General features: G+C 34.9%; 1 protein-coding gene across 1 annotated transcript; it reads right to left on the bottom strand.

Moving 5' to 3' along the window:
* Positions 1–7,338: 7,338 nt before the first annotated feature.
* LOC111038365 (protein doublesex-like) lies at positions 7,339–24,186 on the bottom strand. The gene is made up of 3 exons (XM_022321431.1): positions 23,723–24,186; positions 14,245–14,322; positions 7,339–9,692 (listed from the first exon to the last, which is right to left on the bottom strand). Exons 2-3 carry the CDS (start codon positions 14,320–14,322, stop codon positions 8,307–8,309), a joined length of 1,464 nt encoding a protein of 487 aa, XP_022177123.1. The 5' UTR covers positions 23,723–24,186; the 3' UTR covers positions 7,339–8,306.
* Positions 24,187–26,887: the final 2,701 nt, after the last annotated feature.

The raw sequence follows: 26,887 nt of genomic DNA, 5'->3' as shown, positions 1-26,887 counted from the left end.
GTCAGTCAACGTCTTACCCCTCGTTACTACTGGAGACCTCTCTCGTGATGGTCCTGGTTGACTATCCATATTTATACTAGGATCCAAAAAATGTCTACATAATAATACAATAATAAGTTGTTGGTAAAAAATGATATGATATATCATAAAATCAAGTATTCTATAAGGTATGCAATAGGCATAAGTTTTTTTTTCATTATATATTTATACGAAACAAAAAATATAATATACAATGGTATTCAAATAAAAATAATACGTANTGCTGAGCGTAAAATTTGCTATGTTACGCACTTGTAAGACGGAGACAACACATGCAGGTATCACGTCCTCTTAATGGTTTTAAACAAGTGTATTGCATTACGCCATTTCAATAATTCATTCAATTATAGTATGCATATATTTTACATAATATAAGAAATATGGTTGATGCACGTTTCAGTTTATCATGATGTATTATAATATGTTATATTTATTTTAATTATGTAAACTTGAGTTTTGAAAAATAATCATTATAAAAAAAAAACTCTCAACTTGGTAGATAATTAAGAAACAAACAATAATTTGTAAATACCAAATAATAAATTATATTATTACTATTTAGCTATATGCCTATATAGGTACCTACTATAATACTACCTAAACTAAATATTTCCTACTGATAATTTATGTACTTATCTAAATTAAAATAGCAATATGATTTTAGGCACAAATTTGTTTGTATAGTATGTATAGTAAATAAATATCATCAACAATAAAAGTATAAATTATAATGTATATAAATGTATAATATTAGGTATGATATTAATTACTTTAGTGTTTAGTGTTTAGTAAGCATTAAATATAAGTTCGAAACTACATTTGTAAGATAGCTATTTATTGGTAAGTTGACTATTTTCAAGTCAATTTTGCAGTAAAAGAAAGTAGGTGCTAACCTATTTCATGACACCGTGCAGTACTTACTTATAGTATTGTAGTCCTTCTATTTTAAAAATTCTAACGTAATAATAATAATTATTATTAATAATATTATTATTATTATTATCTCCTAATAATAATTAGGAGATTGTCAGAATTAAGGATAAGTTTACTAGGTATTCAATTTCATCAATAAACCTAGGTACCTATATGTATAATACATCATATAATGTTTAATTAAATATGATGTTTTATAAAAAAAATACATCGAAAAGTAAAAACTGTTCATAATAGTATATACGTATAGGCATATTACAAATATAATTCTAAAGCATACTAGTAAAGTATTACCCAACTTTTCACGGCATAAAAAATTTTTCCGTTTTACTTCAGTTAAAACTGAAACTTGTACTATTGCACAAAATAAATATTACGAAAGTTAATTTTATGACTCTCCAATTTTTAATTCTGGACGTACTTTTGATGTAAGCAAAAAAATGGGTTCAACTATTATAATGCTTAAAAGCCGGCGTAAACCAAAATCTTTAAGATTTAAAAAAAACTAAATTCATGCGTAGCTACTATCCTATAGACATACTGAAACACTTAAAGAAACACTGAAACCTCCATAGAAACCTATACGAGTTGAAAAGATAAACCATAACACCCACTGAGTCTCAAGGAATTGATTGATATAACTTTCAATAAAAATGGTCTAGTAGTTTTTGAGTCTATTATTATTTATTAGCCATATAGGACAAACAAATAAACATTCATTTTTATACATATGTATAATGTATACCTATAGGTATATATACAGATTATATTTGAATTAAAATAAATAAATTATATAAATTATGAAGATGATTTTAAATTGATTTTTTTTTTTGGATTTAAATTTAAGTATTAAAAATACATGCATCATTGGCAATGTTATTCACTGCATACTGAAGTAACAAATACAAGCATTCGTGAATAATAAAAACTATAGTTATGTCTTGTGTGTAAAAGCTTACTAAATGTATTAGTTAGAATTTATTATTTAAAATTACTATACAAGTTATTGGTGGTCGATTTAATTTAAATGTATTAAAATAGTAGTATTTGATAAAATGTAAATTTTATTGACCACTTTATAATATTTAATACTAAACTGATCAAATTAAACTATAAGTCGTAAAAAATCAAACCAAACCCAAGCCCACCCAACCCGTTTAATATATCAATACATTTAAAAATGTCAGACATTACGATAAAACTATATAGACGTATAAAAACACTATTCCATGTAATATGAATATATATATATATATATATATATTAAATAGTATTGTTTTCGATAAAAACTGTAAATGGCAAAACATTTAAATAAACATCATATTACTACATTATCGTTAAGAAATAAAACCTTTTTTTCAAATTTAATAGGTTATACGCAATTAAAGTTAAGTATTTTGTTCATGAATTATAATTTTGCACCATACAAACATTTTATCATTGAATAAAGGCGTAGAATAATAAAATCATTTAAAAATGTTGAACATAATACCAAATTGGTAATGATCAATAAATAACTTTGCTTTTAGGCATTAACATTATAAAAGGATTACATAATTATTCTGACAATCGTACTTTTGACTAAGTAATTATTTAATAACATATAGTGAACAATTTTAAAACCTCTACTTAGCTAGTGAAGTACAAAAAATGAACACTTAACCACTCATTTGAGAGAACCTACTATTTACTAGTTTAATATTTAAGTAGGTGCCAATAGATAATATATTATTTTTGGTCTAAATAACTACAAATTACTAACTATATACAATTATTGAATCTATAGCATTGCAGTACTTACTAAAACACAGTAGAATGATGGAGATAGAAATTTAGACCGACTCTAAAAGAAATACCTCAAAAAAAAAATGACATCAAATGTCAAAAATGATGTAAAAATAACATGGTATTTTGTAGATACACGTCATTTTTTGAAATAAATTTTATTACACTTTAGAGTTTGGATTGCATGTATATACTGAGAGGTGGTTATTTTTAACGTTAAATAGTTACATGGTTTGATTGAGAAATGAGAATCGATTGGAAAACTCGACAAACACGGAAAAAAATGGCCGGCGACAACAGCTATTCCGGAAAACAGCAAACTGAGCACTACAGTGTGGCTACGTAGAGAAAACAGACATCTGTCACCGTTTTCTTGGAGGAAGAGAATTAGACTCACTAGCGGTAATTAAAATCGTGGTTAACCATATTAATATGGATAAGGGTTGTCTGGTTACCTCGACCGTGGTCCAAATTATATGCGGTAAACTCTTGACCGGGTACTAGCACGATATTTTCCGTTGTTCGTCAGCCAATTCCAGGAAAACGTAATCATCGCGTAAGGCCTTTTTTTACCACGCTCGTCGTGCCGTTCGAGTTCAAACATTCAAACCGCCATCGAATCTTCTTCGTCGTCCTCGAGTGCATTAACTATAATAGATTGTGTACAAGTCACAGTGCAACGAAATTCCAGTGAAACGAGTTGTTGTACCTAAGAGTATGTTTGCCGCGAGAATCGTCTTTTCCAGTCCGACGACGAAACGCGTTTCCCGAGAATTTCGAGCCGTCCGGAATGATAGTAGGTACGACATAGGTCTAACCTATATTATTCACAGGTTCCAGGTAAGTAGAGTTTGTTTATACAATTCTACAAACGTTATTTAAAATTTATCGTATTTAAATAGTAAAATAATCGCGTTTTATCGCTCTCTTACGGTTAGAAAATACACTTGGATCATAAGACTAGAGGAAATAAAATTAAGATAAAGGGAAGACACACTCTGCGGAGATAACCGTAAAATACAGCCGGATTGGATTTAGGTTACGGCTACCGTGGCGACATCACCAAGACAATATTATAACATTTTACCGATATCGCTCTGCACTGTGTGTGGACCCAGTATAACATTATCAATGGTTAAATTATAATTGCATTGTATCAATAATATAATTATTAACGAAAAAATGTGCATACCTATCGAAATGTGCCACCCGAGGCGATCACATTCATACGATTACGCGATCCAAAAATAAGACGCTGCCTATGGGTATACTATTCTATTATATTATGAGTAAATCAATGACGAAACGACGTGTGTCATTGTGTCAAGTCCCCGAAACGAGTTCAACATCAGATATTATTATTTATATTACTATGAGAATTATTATATTTATAGTCCGACATCGCAATCTGCTTCAAAACCACCGTAATTATTATATTATTCTGTACTTATATACCACGATATAATACCCATGTACGTGCATTGTAATAGTGTCGTCGTGTCGTATCGGAAACCCAACGCTTTTTACGGAGTTTCGAGTTTCGATATTATATAGAATGATTGTAATAATAAATATCATAAACGATCTTAACGGTGGAAATCTTACGAAACGATGGAAGCTGGACCTCCGTCGCACGTGTTTATGGGGCAACGATTAATGTTTATAGCACCGGCGTATAAAAATGGAAGAAAGTGAAAATGTGTCATCTCGCGAGCGAGGAGCGGATGCCGACCGCCGCCGGATCGGTTGCTTTTGGAGGACGAGATTTGACGTCGACGACTTATCATTTTACCAACGTGCGGTGCATTAACATTTTTATTGTTGTTAATTTCGGAAGTCGGCCTGAATACGCAAAAGTGGATCTATAAAACGTACTTGGACAATATTTATTGCGTACGCATATACGAAAATGGCATCGAAGGACTATCGAGAGAACGGTCAGAGAGACGTCAGTCGGTCGGTCGGTCGATCGCAAAAGCGTATTAGACATAATATTATACACACCCTGGCTTTAATGTCTAAAAATCTCTTCGATTTTGGACTCACTCGATTTGCCCACCGGAAGCTGTGTTGAACACGTTTTGAAGATGGCCATAATTCTTATTCGTAATATAAATTATGATACAATATTATATACATAATCAACAGTAAGTTAAGACTGGTTATAATATTTGTATTTAGAACGAGGACGTTGAAGGTATAAATGTACAAATTTTTTACTTGAAAATCGAGTAAAAAACAAAACCGATATCTAGGTGGCTAGGTGCAATAATAAAATTATTATTACCAAACGTCCAAATGACATGCTAATTCGTTTCATGCTGACAAACTATTTGATATGCCTATTTATAATATATTATTGAGCTTAAATAATAATTTGTACTTATTATTAAACTGCGGTGTATTATTTAAAAATAAAATGTGTCCAAGGCATAAATAATAATATTTCTTAGTATTAGCTTTCGTAATTCTATTTTAAACGATAATATTCTTGAGAACTCCTAGTATGGTACTAAGGTAAATATTATAAATATATTTTGACCGTGTATCAATTTAAACGAATTTAAAAGCGGTCATATATATTATACTAAATGTACCTATATAATACGTATCTACAAACGTAGGCGAGGTTTGTCAGTACAACGGTATCGCAATATTGAACCACTTGGATTTAAAAACTAAACGGATAATCGCCTAACGGAAATAATTATGTGTCACACAGTCGTTGATAAAATGTTCGAATTCTTTGTTCGATTAGGCAAGGTAATAACTAATAAGTAATAACTACAGTTTTACATAAACGGCAAAAGTAGATCGACATTTAACGGAAAAGTTAGTGGTATTGACTATAATATTATTATGTGGTTATTAATAGTGGTGTACTGGTGTTACATTATAGAACGCAAGTAACTATATTAGGTTAGTGGACGGAATAGTATTTACGGATACCTTATTTTCTTGCTGGTCAAAAATGAACCGATCGACTTTCAGGATTTGATATTATCGAAACGGAAAAATTAACTCGGAAATAGATTGTTGTTTAGATTTTATATACCTACTATATAAGCGCGTTTCGTCAATCGTCTAAATCTAAAACCCCACTTGACGATTATTTATAGTATTAAATTATTATATTATAAAGGTGATTGGCATTAGGTATCATAATTATATCATTACGCTATACGGATATGCGTATTGTACGTTGACCGATGTACCTACGCATATCGCACGTGGACGAATTCATATTATTTGTACAGGATTGTTAAAGTAACTATAGATTTAGTCGGTGTAATTTTTTCCTCCTAGTTTACTAATCGCATACTATTAAGACGGAGACGATGACGCGGTCTGTCTTGGACAGCCTCTGCCGGTCGTCGTGCACTATTTATCAAGGTCGGCGGTGGTAATAATAATAATTACACGGCTACGGTGCTTTAGTTGCATTTGCAGTGTGTATGTGTGTGTGCAATATAATGGGCACGACGGTGGCATTAAACGTTCTAGGCACAATTTTTCATTTTTTTTCCGATGTCTCTCATCGGATCAGTCCTCCCGACCGATCGCGATTTTATTTTTGACAAGAAAACCATATACTGACCTTTGAAAAAAAAAATTACAATAATAAACCATGTATATTATTATTTTATTTTGTACACGAACAACGTAAAAGTCGTGACTTCCTCGACAGTCGTCCGTGCAACTTACGCAGTAGTACTTATGCCAGTTTACCTATATATATTATATGCGTTTTCGTTGCGGCATTTTTAATCGAGCGGCAACTGAGTACTGACTGAGTGTTGTTGTTGTACGTCGTTATCTTACAGTTGATAATAATTACTAATTATTATTGTATCACCGCGCGTACCATTGTACCAATATGTGTATTATTATGCAACTTTTGCCTCCTAGTTTTTAATTTTTCAATAATTCCAACATTTTTTATTTTCTTCAACAGTACGCCTATAGAGTCCACTGCAGTATTGTATGCGCAGTATAATATAAGAGCTATTTATTGCTCAAGTACGGTATGCGCTCGACCGAATTGGAACGAGGCTAAGGCGATATAATTTTATTATTATACCATTTATACCTAGACTGTTGAAAAAAAACATAGTATTTATATTAGAGTATAATGTGTAAAAAAGAATAACTAAAACATAATAATGTATTTAAAATCTAAATTTTTTTTATTTCTACTTTTCTTCATTTTTAACTAGTTCTTAATTTTAATAATTTATACAATTTATTTTTACATATACATAGATAACGAAAAATAAAATAAAATTACAATTACGTCTTACTATAAATAAAGTTATATTATAATATTAAATTAAATACAGTATGTACAATGCTATTACTGGCCGAATCCCTATAACTTAAAGAATGAAAATAAAAATAATAACAATTTATTAATTAAAAATGTAATAATATTAAATCTTACAAAATATTATGTAGCTACATAAAATATAATATCCATATCAAATATTTTGTTAATGGACAATGAACTAACTACAATAATACACGAGACCCGTTCGTTTATTATTCAGTTTTTAAATTATAATCGAAATAGTAAAATAACTTTAAAATCGGCTTTATCTAACGTATGTATGTACAACATGACGTATCTAATAATAATAATAATGATAATAATATTAATAATAATAATAAAAAAAAAAATAATAATAATGATGATAATAATAATAAAATAATGTATGCAGTTTGTCTTATTCCGTCTTAAAAAAATAAATTACTGCTTTGTTGACCACACGTGTATTATAATATGTAACATGAAAATACGGGTAATAAATTACGGGTGTGGGCCTAGGGTGTACACACGTGTATTATATGTGTATTATAATATGCACAATATGCGCTGTCGCGAAGACAGCCGCCCACCGGCATTGTTACTGAGTGTGACAAACTCCTATTGTCTTTGACACTGTGATGTGCCCACTGCAGTACCTATTTTTTTTCCGTTTTGTTTTCGTCTTCTAAGCCCGAAATGGACAACGGGGTTACCGCAATGTAAACACGCACACCGCACCACGTCATATTATATAGTAACCGTATAACCGGTATAATAATAATATGTATTATACCTACGACGACCGAGGTACGCGTGCTCTTCTACCCCCCAGTCCCCTCCCAACCCTTCACCGGGAGATATTAATGCGCGCCTAAGTGCGCGTGCGCACATGACACACCGCATCATTCGGGTCGCGTTGTTCAATTAATATAGGTACACCTCTGTGTACGAAATTGAGAACGATCGTTTTTTTTTCTGTATACAATGACTAGGACGATGCCGAAAAAAAGATAAAAAATTCAGCAAAAAAAATTTCTTCCGACTTTTTGACACGACGACGAATACGTGAGTGTACACAACTCGTACGGTACAACGTGGTAGTGGTATAGGTGGTAGTAATAGTAGTAGTAGTAGTAGTAGTAGTAGTAGTAGTAGTAGTGGAATAGGTAGTAGTAGCAAGGTTTCTCCTCTCCGGAGCGATACCGCGGGCTGTCGTCTGCTGCAGGTGGGGTGGTCAGTCGAACTAAACTTCAGCCGTCCGTTTGGTGAGGTCCAACGGCGAAGGCGGCAGCGCGGTGGCCGTGATAGCGGTCTCCGGGTCGTCGGTGGCCGAGTGCCGGCCGCCGGCAGATTGGGGCGCGTGCGGCAGCGGCGACCTGTTGTACTTGGCGGCCGTAGTCTTCAGTGACAGGTCGATGGGGTATTCCTGTTCGACGGCCACGCCGCCCGGAGCCGGGCTGGATAGTAACAGATCGCCACCGGCGGCCGTGCGCCCAGCGGCCACGGCCGCGTGCCAGCCGGCCGCCGCCATGGACAGCGTGAGGCCGCCGCCCACAAACGGCGTCAGTCCGGGTCGGGTGACGGACAGCGGGTAGTAAGGCGAGTGGAAACCGGAGATGGGCGACAAGCCGACGGTGGCCGACGACGGACTGACGGACAGCCGGATGCGTTTGACGTCCCCTGAACCGGTGGACGACGCGGAAGGCGACGATGACAGCTGACGGAACGCGGGCGGTGTACCACCGGTGGTGCAGGACGGGCTGCGGTGGTGGTGCCGGAGCACAGGACTGGCGGTCTTGCGGCGACTATTGCCGCGGTTGTCCTCGTCGTCGGGCATAGACGAGCCGCCCGAATCGTCGGAGGCAGACGGCCGGCGCCGGCGACGGTGTCCACCCTTTGGCGAATGGTCGTCACCGCCGTTGTTGTTGTCGTTACGCTCGCCGTTGTCGTCATCATCGTCATCATCATCACCGTCACGGCGACGGCGGCCACCGCAATCGTCGTCGTCATCGTCTTCGTCGTCGTAACGATGACGATGCCGTCGGTCAATGCTGTTGTTGTTGTTGTTGTTGTTGTGATGATGGCGGTTACGGTGATGGTGTTGGTGATGCCCACTGATGATCGCATCGGCGGCTGCCTGGCGCCGGCAGGACGCGTCGTCCTGGACGGCAGCGGTCATCAGAGCAGCGGCGGCCCCGTAACCGTTGAGTCGGGCTTGCAGGAACTTGTCGGTGGCCAGGAAATGGTGGCCGGGGTGCACCAGACCGGCTGGATACAGAGGCGAACCGAACGGCGACGGTTGCGACTGGTGGTGAGGCGGCTGCTGCTGTTGGTGGTGCGGTGACGACCGACTGCTGCCGTTGTGGTGCTGGTGGTGATGGTGTGGTGGATGGTGGCCGACGGCCGCAGCTGCAGCAGCCGCGTTTTGGTCTTGTAACAGACAGTGTATCTTGAACCAGTTGGACCGGCGGCCGTACCGCGATCCGCTCTTAGACATGCCCACCAACAGACATTTGCGCAGCCTGCACGCCTTGCATGACGTCCTGTTCTTCTTGTTGATCACGCACTCGCCGTTGTTCTTGCATTCCGATATCGAACTCAGGTTGTTGTAGGTCCGTCCGAAAAACGACTGTGAATAAAAAAAGAATTTTCCGTTTAGATAATTATAGACAATACAATTAGCAGAGGTATAGAATTAATATAATATTATGTCATTAACCATTATTATTTAAAATCAATAGGGCATAATTTGTTTGTGATTTTATTTTTACATTTGTTTAGCTTTTTTAAATTCCTGTAATGCACTTTTATAGCGTTTAAAATATATGTGATGGACCCTCCACAAGTTGTGAAGCTGTGTATTCAATATTTAAATAATACATTTTAACACTTAACAATCTTAATATCAGTGTACAGAAGTTTTTAATTTTTGATTGATTCCATATAATTTAAGAAAAGACATATGTTTGATAAATTAAAACAATTTATTCGAAACTTGTCAGCCGTCTTTCGTACTTTTTAGTGCGTTTCGATCCACGCCTGTACTATTATTTTGTCTAGAGGCTATATAATAGCGAGTATCGAAAAGCAATTTAGTGAAAACATCAAATGATTAGGCGTGTACCTAAATACACGGGGTTATTAAGATAACAAGTCGTATTTTCGTATTGGGATGATCTTTTTGTGATTTCGTTAGTAAAGATATTATATTACCAAATAAAAAGTGAGCGCGCGATATATTGTTATATGAATGGGTACCAGCTATGTGTTTAAAGCGTTTTGACCGGAAAATAATAATATATGTAATAAACGCGGAGAGGGCGTGTCCGCTGTGGCTCCGAGCTATATGAGTCCGTTCCACACAGCAGATACTTTGCTGACATTATTCCCACGAATACATGTAGACCTATATGTATGTATATAATATTATAATATTATTTCGACCGACGGCGGCGAACGTTATTAAAAACGATAGATCACACGGTCGATATAATATAATATTGTCTGTGTGTGTGTGTGTGTGTCGAACGTTATTAAAAACGATAGATCACACGGTCGATATAATATAATATTGTCTGTGTGTGTGTGTGTGTGCGTGTGTCTTCGTGCGCCAAAACGATATAGGCACGGAGACTTAACCCGACCGCGATAGGCATCTAAAGACTAATGAGTCACATCTATATACGTTTATAATATATATTTATAAATGTGTGAGTGTGCGCTCGTACTAAATACGAATCGGTATTAATCATAAATCTTCGTATCGCGATCGAATGAATGAATGAATGAATGTTATTACAGGCATTACAGCCCATACAACTTTAATATAACGTGTGTGTGTTTGGATCGAAATGCGCTTATGGTTTACGTGCTCACATTTTATACTGAATGGCTGATGAAAACTGCGCAATTATAACTTTATACACACTTAATATAAGTAATATACATATTATACACACTCATATTAAATGTACCTCGAGGGTTTGTTCCGTACGTGAAATACCGTTGTACGGCTAAAACGTATATTAGTTATTACTTATTATATGTATATACTAACGAAAAACAATTTGTAATTTGTAAAATATCAGTGGCCGCCACCACCGCCACTTTGGGAATGGTTCTTTCGTTTTGTTACGGTAGGCATGACGTGTTGGGAAAACATAATGCGTACAACTGAGAGGGTAAACTGCATCCCCCCCCCCCTATAACTTTATTTATAGTATAATGATTAATTAATGTTCAATGTAAAACTGTTCGTTTTCATTCTTCGACGTTACATCAGCTACACATTTTTAAAAAATTTTATATTACTTATCAACTTCGATAAGTGAATCATTGCAATCCGTAATCACGACGTAGTCAAGGTGTATTTAAAATTACAGCGAATGACGCGATGTAGTCTTGAGTCTGACTTCCCTACATCGTGCCAGTAATCTAATAATCTCAGTTGAAATATCTATATTTGTGATACGACCAAGTTTCTATCTATTGTATTTGTTTAGTGCTTTAAGCTTTTTCCTCAAGAAATATTGTGTTGCTAGGCTTGCTATTGGATTTTATCTTATAATTTCTTAATAATGTATTCGCTATCCCCCCCCCCTGACAATGTTCCCAGGTGTGACACTAGTAAATATTGTATTGCAATCGAAAGCTTCTGTGCACATTTTATATATACGAAAATTACAGGGTTTAGAGTTATTATTTTATTATTAGGGTTAGGTACCTTCAAATAATTCTAGGAGAACGATGGTTGTGACTACAGTCGTTAAATAACTATATGTTCTATTGGAAGTCATCAAACACGTTCCGGGAAGTAAATTTGTGTCACCATATTTATATAAATATGAAGAGCAAGAGGTATTTGTTGTGAAATCGATATTTATGTAATAAATATTTTTATTATCTCGGGTGAGACGCGCGCGTATGTGGTTTGTCCATATAATACGACGTATACACGTATATTATAATGGTTTTGAAAATAAATATCACTTTTATTTCGTGTCTGTGCGGTCGACGAGAATAGTGAGCGTATGGTAGAAACGACGGAGAAAAACGAGAGTGAACGAAGACTATAAAATTCTTGTGGGTCCACACATAGCATATGGAGCTGGCGCAACGGTACAAAATAGAATTAAATATGTTCATTGTGTTTGAACAATTTTAAATATTTCCGATCGGTGCGTAATTATATTACTCTTTTGACCATAATAGTTCTAGCGTTTTATTTATTCAGCATAGGTTATATTAAATCACACGGGCGGCTACAGTTGTATAGGAATATGAAAAAAAAAAATAAACGTTATTCGCGCTCGCCAGAGGCCGATCCGACGGGAAACACTGGCATTAGATTATATTATTATACTGCCATGGAGTGTGGATGCTGCAGTTGGTTCCGGGAATATCTCGAAGACAGAGATAGAGAGCAAGATGAGAGTCAACTCAGTCCTTACAACTCCATTTGCACATAAAAGCAATTTGTAAATAATGGTGAATTAGTTAGGTTGCTGGGATGGCTGCAGAGAGAAAGAGAGACAAGAGAAATACAATAATATACCATAATATTATTATTATATCCTGCTACTATATAGGTAGGTTATAAAATGCGCGAGAGGTTTCATTTTATTTATATTTTTTTTTCATCCGCATTATTATTATTTTCAATCGGTTTGACATTTGTCTCACGTGTGTGTATAATATATAATACGTATATACCATAGACTAGATGTAGGCGAAGATGCCGCATTCCGCGTCGGCCTGACCGCACCACAACTGGACCATCGCCGATGAAAACCAACCGGTATATATACGACATACGTATACATATACGCATATAAAGACGCTCGCAGTTGACATTTTATTATTATTAAATTGTTGTTTTTTTTATAACTCTTTCCCTACTCTTCTTTTCGGTCCCCCTTATAATACATATCATCTCAATGGTGATAATAATGAAAAAAAAAAATAGAAAGTCACATGGCCCGGCTCATGATATGGTGATAATAATATTACATTGGTCAAATAAATCGTGTCACGAAATTAACTCGATCTTATAAAACGTACATAGATACGTATAATACATGTTCATCCACGTGAGCAAGTGAATGCGTTATCTAACGATCGGCCACTGCATCTTCTATAATATATCGGGACGAAGAGCTACCAATGTGGGAGGGAGAGAGACTTTTATCCGGCGGGTATTGCGTAACAAACGTTATTTTATCCGAAATAGTAATAATAATAATCTTTGTATATTATTGCGCAATTTTATTAGAATAATATATGTATACATGTTTGTGATTCGTGCCAGTGATCGGTATTCGGCACGCGGTTTTTTTTTTTTGGTCGATTGAATCCGTGTCCACAAAACAGTATATTACATACATTTTCCCCTTTGATGTCGTGAATGTCGGTTGACAACTCGCGCACACAACATTCCACTGTAACGCATACTCCTCTAACAATAATATACGTGTTGGCACGTTGATAACGATTTTAGATCACAATAATGGACGGCGATTGTTTTTAGCACGTCGAAATAATTTATTAACACTAAGCACGCGGTCGGTTTATGTCTCGACGTAATATAATTAAGGACATCACGGACGGCGCGTTTGACGATAAACAATAATTATATTCCGAGTTAAGAAAATAAAGTTTTTTTTAATTCATCATTATTTACTTACATAGCTGGGTACTTCTATACTTTTCGTCCTATATTTACCATTAGTAATAATAATAATTTTTATTATTATAAGTCAACAAAAAGGTGGGATGGAGCGACAATGGAGATTACACTTTCTTCTTTTTATGTATTATCCTCATATTATTATATCGGTTCGAAGAAGTGCGATCGACGGAGAAGTATTAATTATTTTATTTTTGAAAGCCAATACCAGCCGTCGTGACAGCGGGAAAAAAGATTAAGTTCGTCGTCACGACAATAAAACTTGTTCGCATTTGTATATCGGTACTCCGCACGTTCGACATTGTTAAACGATTTACTACCCGCGTAGAGCGTATATTACTATAATATTATTGTATAGTTCAAAATAATAATATTGTATACGATTTTCATAAATACTATATTGGCGTCTCATTTATTATTTTCAATGCTATCATATTAATGTAGGTATTATAATATATTATATTTCTGATGCGAGCATTACGCTTGTGATACTCACTTTGCAGCCTTCGCAAGTAAAAGCTCCGAAGTGGAAACCGGCGGCTGGTTCCCCGCAAACTTTGCACTGTTGGTTCATCTGTAAAAAAAAAAAAACAATTTTTTTTTTTAAACGGTAGATAAATCATCTCCAAACAAGGAGGTGGTGCAGTTGGCTTATCCTCGAATGATGCGTACATTTCGTATTATATCGCTGAACAATATATATTATATATGCTAAATAGATCTGGTCAAGGAAACCTACTAAAAATATTGGGTTGGCATTAACATATTATTGTTATTAATACTACTGCATGTACTCGTATAATATACCTTCCATATTCAACATGATGGTTACACGAGCGTTTTGCTCGAATCACAAACTATTACTCTTATTACTATATACTGTCTTTTCTGTCTCAATGAATATTATTTTACACACGGACGCGTCATTATAGAGAACAAATGGTTTTCGATATTTCATATATATTATCTCCGGTACAAGATAGAGGCACACAGTACGTACAGTACGTCTAGCAACAGTCAATACTTTTTTGTCACGCTAACTAATTGAGATTAATATACACGTCGCAGTGTAGGGTACACGCAGACACGCAGTATATCGGTCGAGTGTTTCTTCCGCGTAAGCACTTTATACCAAATCGATTTTCGCCGTTTCATACACGAGTATTATGCATACACGCATGCGTTTGTGTTCATGTGCGTGTTAAGGAGGCGAGTAATAATTAATAGCGTTATTAATTATTATAATACGTGTGCAATTGCTCCGAGTCACGAAATAATTAGGTATTATTATTTTAGAACTGCTACTGGAGCTCCCATAACCTAACCTTCGGCTTAAACACCAATTGTATATTATATAGATACCCGTTGTTCTTGTAAAATCCGTATAGTCATCGTTGACGGAATTGACTGTATACGTGTGTCTTATTATCAGCAACTGATCTACTAGCTGCCACGATATTGGTAGAGCCATAATCAGATGACTTTCGCTCATGACGACAAGAGCTGTGAGCAGTTATTAAGATTTATTTGATGATTTTTAGGTAGGTTTAATAGTCGCATCATTCATATACAGTATACCTATACATCTCTATATATTCTCTATACTATGATCTATAAATATCGATATGATTTTGCGAGGGTTTGGTCGGAAAATGAGGTAATCCGTCTATGCGGTCTTTAACGAATAACGAAGTTTATACTGTTTATGCATGCGAGCTGCAGAAGCAGTGTCGTCGGCCGGGGACGGCGGTTAATTAAATTTTATATGGCTGCGCGAATAAGCGACGGTGAAATATCTCAACGGCGGCATCTAGTGGGCGTAGGCGATATCGTGGGTCGTCGTATTCTCCTGAGATTATTTTTCTCGAAAGACACACCAGCCCACCCAAGACAGTGTTCTCGAGACGCTACTGGAACGGAAGACTTGCTCCGGACAGATATATAAATTGTGTTAAATTAACGGTCGTCATCATCGATCGCTATCCAATGCGTTCATAACATGGAAAAGAAATCGGAGCGGGTGCAGAGGACAATAATAATATATTATAAAAATATCAAGCCAGTTATCCGGCTCCCCTTCCCCTATATATATATATATATATTTGTAGCTATATAACAGAGTATATATAATGTATATTGTATATATATTAGGTCCTACATAATACAATATTATTATCGTTGTGATATTAATTCGGTTGCTCTCAGGTTCTATTGTATAATATACACGCGTATAAGATCATTTACCGCGCGGACAGTGAATTTTTATGTATATTATATTATTATATATTACACACGTTTAAAAAGATGACACCGGCCGCGACCGGTTTCGTTCGTCGCACGAATTGGCCGGCTTCCTAATTCAGAAGCGGGCTTACGATATTATATACATATAACATATATATATATAATATATATAAGTATATATGCGTATATAATACTCCACACACACACACACACACACACACACACCCTCGCCCGAATGCCGTCTTCGACACGACAATCTCTTGCGCGTCTCTACAGCTCGCACAACGACGACAACGTCAACGGCAGCGGTGGTCTCGGAGACGCTTATTTATACTTATTTTTTTTATTATTAATCGCCTGCGCACATAATATTATTATATCGTTGTCCAACGTTCATATTATTATTATTCAAATAGTAGATCAATTAATTATTTATTTGCCGCGTGTGCGTTTTTCTTTCGGAACAACGAACTACGCTATTTTTACTTAACGCATAGTCGGGCCACACGCAAGGTACCTACCTATTCAATACACATATAATATTAAATGATATAATACTCATATGTATGCAGTCACTGGCAGATCGGATCTGAGATAAAAACTATCGTTCGACCAACACAATATTAATATAACGTGTTCTATTTTTTATTTTTTTATATATAATATATAATATGGCAAATCTAATAAGTGTATATCTACTTCTATTATTCCTAGGGGACGGAGACTCATCTTCAATCGTTTAAGAATATTTCTCATAAGTATAATATATTAGATACACACACCCAAATAGTTATTTAAATATTATCCAACTCCAAAATCTTGTGTAGTTTTTCTCTGTAAAACCACTATTGCAGTCGGTTTGGGGGAAATCGTTTCTCCCCATTTATATAGAACCAAACATTATAATGGACAATGTCAAATGAAACTGCAGTATGTACATCCCTCTTGAATATTATTCAACGACGACGACGACGATTATTGATTATTTTTTTTCTGTGAAAGCGATTTTCACATATTATTATTATTTTAACCTATATTCCACGCTGCAGTTGTAATAAAATAAAATATAATACACGGGTACCCATTCTGCAGCATACATTGATGATGACCACGGTATATTATGAGTTTTGGCCAACGATCAGATTCCGACTATTGCACAACGCGATAAAAATGAGAGCAAGCCAGCGCAGACGGAGGCTCTTCCTTGCTGCAAACAGTGGTTTTTGGCATTATCAAAACACACGAGCGCGTGATTTGGCAACATACCAAACGGTTTTCTCGAACGGCAGCTGCCGAAACTTAATCAAAGTCATCCGCCTAATCCCCCGGAACAATATTAACTCGCTCTTTCTCTCTCGGTCTTCTGTTTTTTTTTCGATGCATCGCGTCTTTTTGTCATTGACAAATTAACCGTAAATATATACGCGAGTTGACCCTATACCGCGAGATCCTCGAAACTCCTTTGCCACCGCCGTCCCCTATATACATATTATTATGAGCACCCGATCATCATTAATATTGTAGACGTGTTTTGCAAAACCACTTCAGTCGTCATCGTCGTCGTTTATATTCTTCATTCTTCTTCTTCTTTATTATTATTATTTTTTTCGAGTGTGAAAGGGATGCGTGTCGCCCGTCTATTGTTCTCCGACGCGTATATATAAGGTAACACGGACCATATTATTATTATTGTTATGTGTATACAAAAAAAAATTACGGTACTCGAATGTGCGAAAGAGCTACGGTATAGGTACCTATATTGCAGTGCGTGTACATAAACAATCTGTCACTAGCGGCGAGAAGAAAATACGAAGGGATATAAAGTGTCGTCGTCGGCCAGTCTCGGCTTTTATGATTATTATTGTTATTAATAATATTATTATCCTAAGCGCCCGTGACCGGTGAGAACGTTATAATATTATCCTTGTGAACGGTACATAATAATATAATACTATGCTATTCTGCAGTGTCGTTGTTATCGCCTCGACAAAACCGTTATGTGCGTACACATAGGATCTACGTGTTTGTTTTTTTCTATTTTTGTTCGTCCATTAAACACTCAAGCGTTGTCCACATAATATGCACCTCCATACTTATGTATATACTATTATAGTGGCATAGAGTTCTATACCGAGAGAACTGCTCACATAGAAAAAAAGACCGCCATCGTTGTTCTATACAGCTTTTGACGATGATGGTCGGTGAAAAATATCAACCGAAGGCCGTCAAGAGGCGATCACGCATAATATATATATATATATATAAGTAATATATTATCCATTACTCTTCGTCATCGTGTTGTAAATTATATTTCCCAGAGAAAATAAAACTAGTACGTACCACGAACAAATTGAACAAATTGATGATTGTTCGTTTTTTTTGCAAAGTAAAAAAGTAATTTGAGAATTTTTTAGTACATTTATTTATTTTTTTATCAATTTTGTCAACCTGTGTGTTTTTTATTTCATACATCTAAACTCGCACTATTATGCAGTATACCGGGAACCTCGCACGCTCTTTAAAATCAAATTATGCTTGAATTGGCTATTACTCATTATATTTTATATCGGTCATTAAATATAATAATACGTATATACACGAAAGTCAGCAGTCGTCGTAGCTGAATATCCGTTAATATAATTTGTCACGTACTCGCGTGAGTTATGTTAGTGTGATTCTATCTGTAGTGCATGCGACAGTCGAATAGTAGATATAAGGAAACATATTATGTGCATACACTGCAGCAGACGTGATGGATCAATCATGCGATTTGATATTTTATATAAACAAACGAAATCCGAGATGACTAAGCGTTTAGCGACTGAATCGATTATATTGTGCGTTTTTAAGTTTCCTAGTAAAAAAATAACGGTGTACGCGTGTGTAGTATAATATTATATGCAGTAAAGTCGTATTGTGACAGCGTCGTCTGTGCACATGGGTTCTGTCACTGCAGTCGACGATCGTCAAAATCGATTCTGTGTATGACGATGATCGATGGTGAATGCACGACGACGGTGTAGATCATTTAAACGTTTTGGGAAAAAAAAATCCCTTTTCGGATTATACCTACCTATACCTATCATACGCATTATACGTCGCGTGTATACTCGCGATAAACGGTTTTAAAATCATGAAAAGGATATATACACATAATATATATAACGAGGCCGATTATATTCAGAAGTGTATTATTCTTTTGCATCATTAGGCGCTGCGCGGAGAGCACAATAGCCACGCGGAGCATTTAGATTTCCGTCAAAACGGCGGTAGCTCCGGTACACGCATTTATATTATAAGAATAAGGACGTATAAAAAAATATATCTATCGTACCTACCAATATACCGTGAAATGCCGCTCGGTGATTAATGATTTGATGTATTTTGTTCTCCTTTTTGGGGGTCGCTCCGGGACCGTCTACCGTGTCGCATTTAAATTAGACACCTCGAGATATAAATGGATATAACGTTTCAAAACATATTTAGGGTAAGTGCGCGCAGGATGTATACGCTTATAATACAATATATTATTTAATATTATTATTCATATTATATACAATAATGCTGTAAGCATATATAAGTACCTACATATTATACAGATAGATAATATTATATACCTATACCTATAAACGTATACATAATATGCGCAAATATATATGTATATAAGTGCATCGGGAACCACCGCAACTCCCAAGCACTTTTTATTATATATATCACATAAGTAACTATATGCGTGTAGAAAATGCTGCTGCCAACGACGACGACGACCGTCGACAGAAACAGATAAACATCGGAACGCGCACATTATGTATTTAACACGACGAAAGGATCGTGTTTTTTTCTAACCATCCCAACAAAAAAATCATATATAGTCGTTGTTGACGTTAGATAAAATATGAATAAGGAAAAAAAATGAAAATAAATTTTAAGATTAAAATAAAAACATATATAATACATATTATATACTGCAATATATAGGTATATACTCGCGGATACGTAATACTGGCTAAAATTGTTGCATGTTTTAGATTAGATAGATATAATTAAATTAATAGCCCGCGCGTATATACACGTGCTAACAACGTTGTCGCTAATTCTCGTCTCTTGTTTTTGCAGCGACTACAAATCACAAAACAAAAAAAATTTAACAAACAAATTTCCGACATTTTTTTTTTTTGTCTTTTTATACTTGGCTCGCTTCAGAATCCACATTTACACGGCAATATATGATATGGATGTACTTTAATATGTCTATATGTATGATGGGCGTCGGTTTACGGCTCACGGCGCTCCGGTCATAACGAGCCTGTGTTTCATTTTTTTTATGTAAAAGCTTCATTGTATAGTATAAACACATGTATATATAATCCATGTGTATTATATACCATATATTTACACATAAAATATAAATGACACAATATGTACCGAAAGCAAACTAGAGGACGTTCACGGGAAACAATGCCGTTCTGATGGTCTACATAAAACAAGCCTGTTAATGAAACTTGCCTATTGTGCCAACAGCCATATCAATGGAGCATTGTGACGTTAAACTGATCGTATACGGACCGTGCCGTTTATGCAAATCAGTGGTTTATTTTTTCTAAACGGCTCTAAAATAACAAAATACAGCTTGTTTGTCAGATAAGTATAAGTAATGCACACACACACACACACTCATATATTGTATTACCTATATTATACAAGCATTTTGTGCGCTGAGAAGGAATATTATGCATATTATATATTATCTTATTATATACTCTCATTGATTTGTTTTTTTCCTTGTCCGCGAGTCCGTGACTATGTAATTTTCGTTCATTATTATATTGGGAAATTATAAAAAAAATCTACATATGCATGCACCTATACGATGATGTACTTGGTAAAACTGGTTATTTTGCTCAGCTGATGTCCGGGAAAACCGAATATTATTGCGATCGTTGTATATTATATGAATAAAGTTATGCAATTTTTTTTGTTTCTTTCGTGATTTTATCATTTTTTTCACACACATTAGGTATTCGCTCATCGCGGATCATCATCAATGTGGGTCACCTTGAAACACACTGCTACAACTGCTACTATATAGTACCACTACCACCACTGCTGCTATATATATATATGTGCACTGACGGCACAGCAAAAGTGGGTGTGATAGTGTCGGGGTCTAATGGTCGGATATCGTGATGTCCATTAGCGAGTAATTGTGAAATATCCGGTATTCATTAGACTTGACTATTATTATTAGAGTGTGTATACGCTACACATAATTTTTTTTCTACTAGTATATTTTTTGTAGTCAGCTGCTCCTCTTTCGGTGGCAGTACGAGATCTCTCTTCCGCGTCTTCATGTGTCATCAAATGGACCGCTCCGGCCGAAGATTAAAGAAGGAATTAATGTTAAATACAAACAACTAGATTCCCAAACGTAAATTGTATTAATACAGGACTACTATCGTGTGAATTATATATTACGCATGTCTATAAATAATAATAGTCATCACTGGAAGACGATATTAAGGCATATATGCATAGGAATCTCGACTGCAACTGTATAACATGTTTAAAAAACATGATTTTAACTAGAATTTTAACGAACACGTCGTGCAACTCCTGCGAAATGAAAATTGCAAAGCAAAAAAAAAGATTTCGATCATTATTTTTCTCGACTCATTTGATTAGAGTATCGCAACCTAGAACAACAATTCGCAGATAATAATTATTCTAATGAATGAGTTTATTTATAATCGCTCGTAGCTCTCACACATGATCATTTCATTCTTTTGAGATTAAAAATAAATCTCTAATATAATAGCGAATAATACTAATAGCAATTATAAATTTAAAAGTTGTAAATTAAATTATAATAAAGGCGGTTTGGTTTCTTGTAACAACGTGTATTAAATAATTAGTAGTGATTTTGTACTCAGTCGACAAATTAGCATTATATATCTACATTGAACCATGGGAAATATACCAAGTTGAATGTTATGTACACATCAACATAAACATAATATACACAACTGACAAGGTTTTAATTTAGACTACAATATATTATAAAAAAGGCAAGTAAGAATACCGCGTGTGTTCGTAGTTATTAATTATTATTTAACATATTATACGTAATATCATGATGTTCATATGCCTTTATTTTTGTTTACTATATAGTAAATTTATGTTCAAATTACCTTAAAATTAAACATTATACACTGTGTAAATAGGTGGGTATATATAGAGGTATACCCAATAAAACATTTGTATTTTATAAATCTTTTAGCTTATAGATTTTTTTTCAAAAATTGAACGTTTAAATTATGTAATGGCTACATATATAGTTGTAATGGTGGTAGGTAAGGAAGTGTGGTTGACTATTAATAAACACATTTTTTTGTACGTATATTCATTTTTTTTTTCGACTAAATTGTGGACAATAATTATAATATTGCTTGTTACAATTAGATTAATTAATATCTGCGAGACATACCGGAGAAAGTTCATGAGAAACCTCACACGATGCGTCGGACACCGATTTTGGAATTTAGGGGACGGGGCATATAATACTCTATAATTTAATAAATAATTAATTAATAATCGATGTGTTCGTTATGTACAGGTAATACGTAAACATATGTGTATAATATATATAAATATTATACTACCTATGTATGTATACATTATATGTATATAGGATTTGTGTTTTCATTTTAAACCGATTAATCGATGATCGAGCGTGGGCGTGTACGAATATATAGGTATATTCTATATACCCGTCTCGTCCGTCTCTTGGGTCGTGCTCGGTACAAACGCAACGCGGGTTTATAACTAAATTAATTAAAAAAAAAACCGATATTAATATATAATCGTTATTATTGCCGCTATCGAGCCTATGAATCGATATATTGTTATTAGTCTATTACTTTCCGTTCATAGAAAAAAAACACTTTACGCCCATTCCGTGTTCGCACGGACTTTTCGTGACCCATTCGCCCACACCAGATCACCCGGCGATTATTCACGTACATTTCCGATGAGTCCGTTCCAATCGTTGCAAAATAAGCCAGTTACAATAACAACAAAATGTACGTCGATAATTATGTCTATTATTATTTTTTTTTTCAATATGGAAGAGATTTTTAACTATACGCATGATTTCAGCTGTAAGTATATGTACCTATATATATGTATAGGTAACCTTAACGTCAATACATAATAAAAATCTCATTTATAATCTATAAATACCTATTTCGTAATTTAAAAATTGAAAAAAAATATAATAACTTATTAGATAAAAAAATGTTTTTTTGAGATGATGAATATTTATCAATTTATCGTATTATAAACCATGCATAGATAATATTATATGCTACATAAGTATGTTATTTTGTATGGTAAAATGTATGTATAAAGTAATTAGTTTTATATCGAAAACGGCAAAACCTACAAATCTCGGATTAACATACCTGTTCAGGCGTTGAAGTCTCCTATAGTTTTTCAATTACCATAAATAATATTATAATAATAATTGCAAAGATAAATCATTTTATTACGATTGGAAAACGTATAGATACCTATATGCAATTATTATAAATGGCTATGATATATATGTGGATTGTATGAGTTTATTTTAACCTTAATAATTATTAAATGGGGAAAAAAGCTATTACTGAGAAATATTGTTCATCGTAAATCGTAAATGATAATAACATTAATACAAATGTTGATTTACTTACGTTTATAATTTTAAATCGACGAGTAGGCGAGCAGCATATCCAATGGAAATCTGCCGAAATATACTTTTCGGTCGCTCTCGGCTTTTTTCAGTGTCACCGTCTGGTTTTCATGGCGCACAGGAAAGAGTTTAAAGATAAAAAAACGGTCTTAACTATTCGACGAAAAATCACCAAAAACTCGGAAAAAAAAATCAAAACATACGATTGGCGAACGCGAAATAAAATACAAAATAGCAAAAGTAATATCGTTGGCGGCGTGATGCGATTATTTACGTGTAAATGATATGACAATATCGTTTCGCGGCGATGACGACGCTGTCGCAGCGGCGCAATAACTAGTAACTACGACGACGACGACGACGAGTGACGATTGACGACCACGACGGGCCACGGCGATTCGCGGTACGACGGGAAAACACGAACTGGTCCGGATCGCCTGCCGGCTTGTACTGGCCCGGGCCGTGGTCTCGTTCCGGGGGGCCGCGACGTGGCCGCACCGGCTCCGCGGTGGGGGTACCGGGCCGGCGTCGTGGCCGCGGTGGGAGCAGCGCGGGGCGTGCCCGAAATGCACCAATGCCGTGTCGGCCCCACCGCCCGGGCCGTCGCGCGAAACTCGCCCCTTTTTTCACCGCCGCCGCCCGTCTAGCCGACACATCAGCTCGACGGTTCACACCTGCTGTACGGCGCGCGCGTCGGACTGATGCGCGCGGCGGCTGCGGTGGCTTACCGTCGTCCGAAATTTTCGTTTTTTTATAACGTCTTTGATAATCGCCGCCGCCCTCTGTTTTTTAATTATGTTATGATATTCGAGTGTAATATTATTAAACGTCATCGTTATCGTGGTCCCCGAATTATAATACAAATAATTGTAATCATAAATATATATACCTAGGTTCGATAAGCATAATATCGATCGCCGGGTTTTGGACCGGAAACTGTAAAAAAAAAAAATACTAAAAATCGCCAAAATATTGTCCGAGTACGATATAATATTATTATCGTTGCTATTATATAAGAATACTAATAAGGTACCTATACCGTGATATACCTAATAATATATACCTGTATAATAGGTGTATTTAGGTATACCCGCGGCTAATGGCTTACGATTTTCCCACGAATTTATCACCGGACTAATTATTATCCGTCGAGCCAAAACGCAAACGCGGCCGTCAAATTACCGTGTTTACCGCGGTATACAGATATAACATATTATGTTTATATATGTACCTATATAATATAATATAAGAAACCAATCAACGCAAAACCAATCGGTTTGCATTTGTATCGGTTATATAGGTTTATATGTAGACATTTATTACGTTAAGGCGTTGCATGTATATGTGTGTGGTTGTGTGTGTGCGCGCGCGCAGTCGGATTGATAATTATAGGTGTATATGCGAGTAATGTTTTTTGCGTGTAGTTAAACGTGTACGAAAATATATCTAGGTAGGTATATTATGTATAAATTATAATAGATAATATATGGATTTATATTATATCTTAAACTCCGTTGGAAAATTGTTATTATTGCGAGTAATTTTTTTTATTAACAACGCATGTGGCATAATATACATTTTTGAAACATAATAATATATACATATGTAATGAATAATAATAATATAATATAGGTATTATACCCGAAGGTTGCATAGATCAAATTAAACGTACCTAAAAATACATATTGTACACAATTATTCAATCACATAGTATAACTGAAAGAACAATAATTATAATTTAAGTATGGTTATATCTGTCTTAAAATATTACTTGAAAGTCGTAGGCAGGTTGGCACTTATCTCATCTCATACTATATAGACACAATATATAGTGATAGATTTCCTCTGGTGTAGGTGCGGTCAGTGTGGAGGTGTAAGTAATATTAGATTATTCATCAACATTATTGTGTTAAATATAAGTACATAATAAAGTTATTAAAAACAGCAAAATAGTATGATTAATTTGTACCTAATTATATGTTACTATAAATATTTCAATCTAGTTCTTGTCGAAATTATGTTGATATTCATTCATTTTAAACCATGCAGATGTAAAACCAAATGTGGCATTTTATTATATCAGTCATTCAGTCTACCCACAACCTAAGATTCAAACTTACCGAAACTTTTGGATTATGCTTCGATGAACACGTATAGCTTTAACGGTAACGAGTATTTCAATTTGACCGCTGTGGACACAATAAAAACTATTTATATTATCTTACTTTAATTCCATTTAGGTAGGTACCTTCTATTATTTTATTAATAACATATATTCGGTCTCAACGTCGCTATTTGTAATAAAAATACAAGTAGAACTAATTTTAATGTTTTTTTCGAGGACATTTTCGAGCAAAACAATTTAATGAGAGATGTAGGTAGACGCGCATGTACACTATTAGCAATAACGACGACTGCAATTCTAATAGAGCTATATAATATATATATATTTATATTTATCTATAAATATATTTGTATACGTGTGTATATGTTACGCTGTAGTCGTTGTACACGATTTAAACGTTTATGTTGAATGTAACTATAATATGTACCTACCTATGTATATACCAAACTTAACCTTTTCGTGAACCGTTATTTTAATCATCATTGAGTATAGCTAGGTATATTAAGTCTATACGTACGTAACTACCTAAAATTGTGTTACGGCAATTTAGTTAATTTGAAATTAAGTCATGTACCCGAATTCAACTTGGAAATTATTACAATATTCGTAAGCAAGTGATGTAAACACTCTTAAAAGTTGTAGGCAAGTTTAAAAATTAATAGCATTGTCCCAAATTACTAACAAATGACATGTCCCCCAAATAATATTATGATTATTATGTAACAATACCTCTATGTTTTGATCGCAGTTCTAATTTAAAAAACCACACCTGAAAACTAAAACTATTCCGGTACTGGATCTTATTTATGAAAACCGATTTCTTTGCATTTGTATAAGTATGAATTAGCTACTAAAAAAAGAAAAGAAGAATATATAGATTCCCTGATGGCCTAATGTAAGTACCTACCATTATTTTATAATATTTCACGCATTATTATGTACAATATATTCTTAATACGATTATTGTGCAGAGGTGTATTTTTTTTTCATGTTTATTGGACAACATAATAATATAGATTAAATTATTGTCATGTACAAATG

The sequence above is a fragment of the Myzus persicae genome, unplaced genomic scaffold (genome assembly GCF_001856785.1).
Source record: "Myzus persicae strain clone G006 unplaced genomic scaffold, MPER_G0061.0, whole genome shotgun sequence".
In the NCBI taxonomy this organism is placed as follows: Eukaryota; Metazoa; Arthropoda; class Insecta; order Hemiptera; family Aphididae; genus Myzus; species Myzus persicae.
This window is presented reverse-complemented; position numbering and strand designations above follow the sequence as displayed.